The sequence below is a fragment of the Motacilla alba genome, chromosome 29, assembly GCF_015832195.1.
Source record: "Motacilla alba alba isolate MOTALB_02 chromosome 29, Motacilla_alba_V1.0_pri, whole genome shotgun sequence".
Lineage (NCBI taxonomy): Eukaryota > Metazoa > Chordata > Aves > Passeriformes > Motacillidae > Motacilla > Motacilla alba.
In genome coordinates this window covers 452262-459666 of record NC_052044.1, presented here as the reverse complement: position 1 = coordinate 459666, position 7405 = coordinate 452262, and the positions used below count along the sequence as shown (strand labels likewise).

Here is a 7405-nt window from a genome sequence, read left to right as displayed (position 1 = left end):
GGCTCTGGGCCAGCAGCCGTGTCAGACACCCCCGTGGCCACCCTGGGCTGTGTTATATAAGGTCCCTGCCCAGCAGCTCGGAGCAGGAACTGCTCGCTGCCGCGGAGCTGTCGCTGCCGGTGTCCCCAAACCTGTTCTGCTCCCCCTCCCAGCCAGGACTGGGAGCTCTTGAGCAATTCCTGCCCTCCAGCAGCCCGGCTGCACCCGGGGGCAGGACAGGCTCTGCTGGCAGCGGGCAGGGAACGCTGCCAAGGCCTGAGAGCTGCACAGTTTAATCCTGGGCAGAGCCGGGCTGGATTGCAGTGTTTGCCCGGGCCCGGGAGCACACAGAAGTGCTGCTCTGACGTGGGAGCGCCGATTTCGCTTCTGTTTGTTCCTTCGTGTCCACACCGTCAGGAAATTTAATCCTTAAACACCAGAGGTTTGTGTCCAAAAAGGAGCCAGAGGAGCCCTTTGGCTTTATTCAATAAAGGGAGAGGCCGTGGGGCATTCCCCTGGGCTCTCTCCAAGTTTTGCAGCCTCCTTTTTATCCCAATTTCCCTCTCTTTTTCCCCATTTCCGAGGTACTCGAGAGGTTCAGTCTTCCCAGAACCCCTGATACCGAAGATTCCCCTCTAATGCACAACCCTCCCTTTTCATTTTTAATTCTTGTGGAATTCAGGGGTTTTTCTTCCCCCCATTGTTTCTTTCATCTTTCAACGTCCAATTTCATTTATCAGCAAACCTAAAGTTTGTTTGTGAAAGCAAATCTCTTTTTCCCATCCACCAATCAGTGGAATCCTTCCCGTTGTTTCTTTTATCTGCCAGGGCTGGTTTTATCCACCAGCAGACCCAGAGCTGGTTTGGAGAGACAAATCTGCCCTTCCTCTCAACACCGTCCCCCGTGACCCGTGGAAATCTCACGCCCCAGCTCTGGAGGTGTTCCAAGAAATAAACCAGCCCCAAACTTCTCCAAACACCCCAATCCTGCCATCGCCTTGGTCCCGAGGCACGGGTGAAGCAGGAGCTTCCTCAGCTGCTGCTCCTGGCGGGTGCTGCCCACCACGGCAGGCCAAGCCCTCGTTAATTAAAGTGGCTGCTCGGGGTTATAATTAATGCTCCCTGGGAGCCCAGGAGCAGGGGGACAGCCCAGCGTGTGGGATCTCCCTCCAGGCAATGGAAAACTGGAGGCACGAAGGGGGTGCTGGAAGGGAGTTTGGGGTCAGCTGGGGCACCAGCAGGAGCTCTCCAGGCCTGGGTGCAGAAACCCAGGAGCACATTCCCATCCCAAAGGGTCCGGGCTCATCCGGCTCCTTCTCCCACATGTTCAGGGAGTGTTGTCCCAACCTTCAGGAGCATCCTGGGGAGGAAGGAGGGGACGTTTCAGCTGGAGGGCGCTGGAGGGGAGTCAAGAGGCAGCAGCTGGCTGGGAATCGTGGAATGGTTGGGTGGGAAGGGCTCCTTAGGGACACCTCCCTTTGTCCCAGGCTGCTCCAAGCCCCTCCAATCTGGCCCTGGACACTTCCAGGGATCCAGGGGCAGCCCCAGCTGCTCTGGGAAATCCATCCCAGGGCCTCCCCACCCTCACAGGGAGGAATTCCTTCCTCACATCCAATCGAAGTCTTTCCTGGCTTAGTTAAAAAACCTTTCTCCCTTGTCCTGTCCAGGTTTCCCTCTTCCATGGAGATGAAGCTCCAAGGCTGACAGCCCTGGGAAGCTCCCTGGGGTGTTGGCAGGGCTCTGCCCCTCAAGGGCAAGGAGGTTTTCATTTATTTTATTCTCCATACTCCTCTCTGTTCGTTCCCTGATGTTCCCAGCCCGCATGTTAATCCCTCACTGAGGATCCAGGGATTTAGCATTAATAATCCATGGATAATTCAGCGGCCTGGGGTAAATTCCTGAATTTTTAATGTTTAATTTTGAAGCCCAGAGCACAGCTTTCACTGCCAGGGTTTGTTTTTTTTTTTTCCCTCTTGGGATGGGGGAGAGAGTATTTACTGAGGGCTTCTGGGTGTGCCACTGTGGATGTTGGTGCAGCAAATCCCTTAATTATCCCATCAGGTTCCCTTTCCTCTGTTTTTGATGTGATTGAGTGTTCAGCAAAGTTGTTTTAATCCTGCAAAATCCCTGGTGGATTTGGCCGGGCGTGGCCTGGACAGAGATTTTTCATTACCATTATTATTTCTCAGTCTGAGTGTTAAGGGAAGAGTGAGGAAGGCAATGGCCAGAGCTGGCTTTGGGCTGGAGCTGGATGGGCGTGCCAGACACCTGCACCCGGGATCTTCTCCCTGTGGGATGGGCCCTCGGGACAATTAACACCTTGGGAGGACTCTGGCACATTTGGGAGGAAGAGGAGAGCAAGGATCCAGGCTTGGGGCAGGGCTTTGTGGGGAGGAAGGGTCCCTGCAAGCCTGAGGGATCTGCCATCCATCACTGCGGGCTGGGCAGAGTCGTCCTCATCCTCTCCAGGACCAAGCAGAGCCCCGAGGGCTCTCCCAGATGCTTTTCCCGGCTCAGGAAGGACATGGCGGCTCCTCAGAGCCCCACAGGGGTGGTGCCTGGTGGTGCTGGATTTGGTGCCCGGCTGGGCCAGGAGGGGAGGCTGAGATCCCCTGGGTGGGGATGGACCTGGGCCAGGAGGGGAGGCTGAGATCCCCTGGGTGGGGATGGACCTTGGACACCGCCTGGAGCTGGGCCAGGGGATCAGGCTGGAGACCAGGGCAGGGTTCTTCCCCCCGAGGGTGCTGGGCACTGCCCAGGCTCCCCAGGGACTGCTCATGGGCCCCAAGGCTGCCAGAGCTCCTGGAGCCTTTGGACAGCCCTCTCAGGGTGGGATTTTTGAGGTGTCTGTGCAGGGCCAGGGTTGGACTGGGTGATCCTGGGGGTCCCTTCGCACTGAGGATGTTCCCTGAACAGAGCAGGGCAGGGGCTGCAGTCTCTTCCTGCTGTTTTTATCCAGGAGGAGCTGCTGGGGTTGTTGCTTTGCTGGGAGTTTTGCGTCTCCCAGACCAAACGTTTCCCCTCTTTGAGCTTTCCAGCCTGGGATGGAGCTGTGGGATCTGGATTAAAGCTCCAAGGAGCCTGGCGTGGCTGGGCAGCAGAGCCCTGGGGCTTCCTGAGGAATTGGGCTCACAAAGCACCGGGGGCTCTGTTCCCAAGCCTCCGACCCCTTGGCCAGGCCCTGCCTGGAGGGGATCACCACCTGAGTGTGCTGCGGGTTCTTTACCCGTCCTTGTGCTCAGCAATTTATCCGTGGCTCTTCATCCATCCTTGTTCTTGGCTGTTTGTCCATCCTCACCCTCGCAGGGCAGCCGGGAGCTCTGGGCTCAGTTCCTCTCCCTCCCTTGGGACCTGCCCAGGTCTCTCAGCCCCTGCCCAGCCCCAGGAGAATGAAGCCCTTGAGGAGCCGGTGGTGAGGTGTCGGTGGTGGTGAAGTGGCCCTTAATTGATTCGGAATAATCCTGACAGGTCCTGCGGAATGGAATCGCCCCTTTCCAACTGAATGGCTCGGGCTGGGTCCCTGTGGATGCCAAGGCTGCTTTGCTTGGCTGCATTCCTGCCCTTACAGCTTTCCTTTTAACCCTTCCTTTCCCGGCCTCTCCGCGGAATCCAGGAACGGGGATGGTTTTTCCACCCCGTTTCCCTGCAAAGATTCCTCACCTTCCCTGCGCTGGGCCTGGAGTTTGTCACGGCTTTGTTTGGTTTTTTGTTTTTGTTTTTTTGGTGTTTTTTTTTGCCGGCGGAGTGCTCAGAACAGCTGATTTATTGTTTGTACCTCTGTTATCGACCTGGCAAACTCAGGAGTGACTGGAAAGGGCTGGGGAGGGACGGGAGGGGGGATGGAGGGTCTCAGCTCCAAACGGTCTCATTTTGGGGGGACAGAGAGCGCGGCTGCTCTGCTGAGAGCTCCCATTCCTCTCCTGGGCTCCGGGTGGAGCCTGGGCTGTCTTTCCACTGTCCTGGGCCTGTGGGAACCCCTTCACCCTTCAAAAGGGACAGTTTTTCCCCATGTCCTGCTCCTGTGGCACAAGAGCAGACGTCCCTGTCTCCCTGCACCCTGAGGTTGTATCTCCCCCCCAGGCTCTGCCAGAGCAGTGAAAACCCCGATTCCCTCAGTGCCCCTTCCCCTGGGCTGGGAGATCCCCATCTCCCCCCGCCCATGGGCTTGGATCAATAACGCTGATCGATAATCTGCTGTGGGGGTGGGGCTGCTCCAGACCCTCCCTGTGCCCTCCTGGGCTGCAGAGGGGACAAGGGTGGGACCCAGGAGCCGTCCAGTGAGGGATTCCTCCCCCCTGCCCTCTGTCCAAGCCCGGCTCAGGCCATCTCGTCCCACTGGAGCCTCCAGCCCCCCACAGCACCCCCGGGATATTTGGGAGCTGCTCCCACGGTTGGCTCTGAGGCAGCACCAGAGGCTCCTCAGAGCCTCCCTCCCTTTGCAAATCCCAGTCCTGAGGTTCAGCAGCTCTGGGGCAGCTGCTTCCCAGCCCTGGAGTGGGACCCTATCCCTGCATCCTCCCCATTCCCGTTCCTGGATCTGCACATCCTCCCTAACCCTGGATTATCCCTTTCCCTGAATCCCCACGTCCACCCGATCCGTGCACCCTCCTCATCCCCGGCCCCAGCCCCTCACCCGCCCGGGTGCTGTGTCTGTCCTTCCTCCCCATCCCAACCCTGCATCCTCCTCATCCCTGCACCCTCCCCATCCTGTCCTCCCAGGCTCTGCATCCCTGCATCCTCCCTACATCCCTGCATCCTCCTCATCCTCCCTAACCCTGCATCCTCCCCATCCCATCCCTGCATCCTCCCTAACCCTGCATCCTCCTCATCCTCCCTAACCCTGCATCCTCCCTAACCCTGCATCCTCCTCATCACCCCAACCCTGCATCCTCCCCATCCCATCCCTGCATCCTCCTCATCCCTGCATCCTCCCCATCCTATCCTCCCAGGCTCTGCATCCCTGCATCCTCCCTAACCCTGCATCCTCCTCATCCTCCCTAACCCTGCATCTTCCCCATCCCATCCCTGCATCCTCCCCATCACCCCAATCCTGTATCCTCTCCATCCCTAAGCCCATCCCTGCATCCCTCCATCCTGACCCTCTCCCCATGCCGGCCCTCTCTCCATCCCCACTCTCTCCCTATCCCCCCATCCCGGCCCTCTCCCCATCCCGACCCTCTCCCCATCCCAACCCTCTCTCCATCCCCACTCTCTCCCTAACCCCCCATCCCGGCCCTCTCTCCATCTCCCCCATCCCGGCCCTCACTCCATTGTCCCCATCTCGACCCTCTCCTCATCCCCACTCTCTCCCTATCCTCCCCATCCCAACCCTCTCTCCATGTCCCCCATCCCGGCCCTCTCTCCATCCCCACTCTCTCCCTATCCCCCTCATCCCGACCCTCTCTCCATCTCCCCCATCCCAACCCTCTCTCCATCGGCCCCATCCCGGCCCTCTCCCCATCCCGACCCTCTCCCCATCCCCACTCTCTCCCTATCCCCCCCATCCCAGCCCTCTCCCCCATCCCGGCCCTCTCTCCATCGCTCCCATCCCGGCCCTCTCTCCATCTCCCCCATCCCAACCCTCTCTCCATGTGCCCCATCCTGACCCTCTCCCCATCCCGACCTTCTCTCCATCCCCACTCTCTCCCTATCCCCCCCATCCCGACCCTCTCTCCATGTCCCCCATCCCGGCCCTCTCCCCATCCCGGCCCTCTCCCCATCCCGACCCTCTCCCCATCTCCCCCATCCCGGCCCTCTCCCCATCCCGACCCTCTCTCCACCGGCCCCATCCCAGCCCTCTCCCCATCCCGGCCCTGCCTCCATCCCCCTCCGCTCTCCGTTCCCCGCTCCCCTGTGCGGCGGGCGGGCAGTGGTTCAGCCCTGCCCGCAGCGCCCGCCGCTCCGGGGACGCCGCTGGAAGGGGAAGGCGGCGGCTGCGGGGACTGCGGGGGGCTGCGGGGGCTGCGGGGGCTGCGGGGGCTGCGGCGGCCGCGTCCAGCCCCGACACCGCCCGGGAGAAGGGCTGGAAGGGACCCCAGCTCGGTCGCGACCCGTGCCGCGGGGCAGCAGGAGCCATGACCCAGGGGAAGGTAGGAGGGAGGCCGGAGCGGGAGGGATGAGCCCGTCCCTGTTGCATAACGGTTCGGGGGAGAGCGAGCGGCGGAGCGAGGGGGTTTAGGAACGGAACCGAGGGTGCGAGGGGGAGCTGGGCACCTGTGCACGGAGCCTGCCGTGGGGCTGGGGGCTGCAAGGGGCCGGGGGGCTGGTTTAGGGGTTGGGGGCTGGTTTAGGGGTGATTTTGGGATTGGAGGCTGGTTTGGGGTTCGTGTTGAGATCGGGCTGGTTTAGGGGTGATGGATGCACAGCTCAAACCCTGTTGGACCAGACCTGCAGCCGTTTTACCCCCCTGCACCCCCCAAACCCCGGGTGCGGGGGGGCTCCGTGAGCTGTTTGTGCTGTCCCACCCCTGTCCCCACCTGGCAGTGCCTCCTGCCCGGCCTGGGGGCTCGGGATTGTGGGGATTTTGGGGATTTTGGGGTTCTCCAGCGCTCTCAGACCGAGGAGGGGGGGTTGTGGGTCCTCTGCCAGCTCATGCACCATCGCCATGGCAACGCTCTGAATGCATCTCCATCCCTCTGGATCTCCTCGGATATCCGGGGCTTGGGGAGGGGGCTTGCAGGATCTCGACCCCCTAAACCCAAAGGACAGGGGAGGACAGTCCCTGGGGGCTGGCAGGGGAGGTGGCACAGCTGGATCTGCCCGAGGGACGCATCCCAGCCCGGCCCCTGCTGCGTTTCCAGGGCCCGTGGCCCCTTCAGCTGGAGCCCCCCTCACTCTGCTCTGTTAATGCCCCCCGGCTTGGGGGCTCACTGCCACTGCGGCCCCCCGAGCCGTGGGGACGCCGCTCCCGGGCTGAGCTGGCTCCTCGGCGGGCAGCAGAGTTTATCCTGGCACTTTATCTACCCCAGCTGGGAGGTTAAAGGGATCATGTTCCCAAGGAGAGCTCAGGTGGCCCCAGGTCGGCTCCTTGCTGCAGTCCCAAGTCCTTGGAATGCTGGGAAAGAGCAGAGCTGAGCCTCCACACGGGCACGGAGCAGAAAATTCTGGAGGGCCCAACCAGAGCATTCCTGGGAGCAGCTCACCCAAAATGGGGGGAAATGGGAATGAAGAGCTCAGGATTTTCTGCCCAGGAGCTGAAAGCTCTTTTTAAGGAGAAATGTAGGAAGTTTGATGAGAAGCAGAGAAATTCCTCGGATGTTTTTGGTGTCACGTTGAGCCCGAGGCACCGCGGGGGCTCCGGGTCTCCCCTCAGACCTCTCTGCCTGGAACTTCTCATCCCAATGAGCACCGCCGGGGCTTTCCCGTCTCCCCTCAGTCATGGATGCCCTTCCCGGGGTGCAGGGATGGGCCCGTGCCCAGCCCCCAG

At 60.9% G+C, this 7405-nt stretch overlaps 1 protein-coding gene across 2 annotated transcripts in view; it reads left to right on the top strand.

Moving 5' to 3' along the window:
* Positions 1-5763: 5763 nt before the first annotated feature.
* FAIM2 (Fas apoptotic inhibitory molecule 2) overlaps positions 5764-7405 on the top strand; it is an 83987-nt gene continuing 82345 nt past the window's right edge. The window contains exon 1 of one of the 2 annotated variants that reach the window (XM_038164321.1): positions 5764-6068. In XM_038164321.1, coding sequence (XP_038020249.1) covers positions 6054-6068 — 15 coding nt within the window. In that variant the 5' untranslated portion in view covers positions 5764-6053. The remainder of the gene's footprint in view (positions 6069-7405) is intronic. The other variant, XM_038164320.1, reaches the window with a different exon arrangement.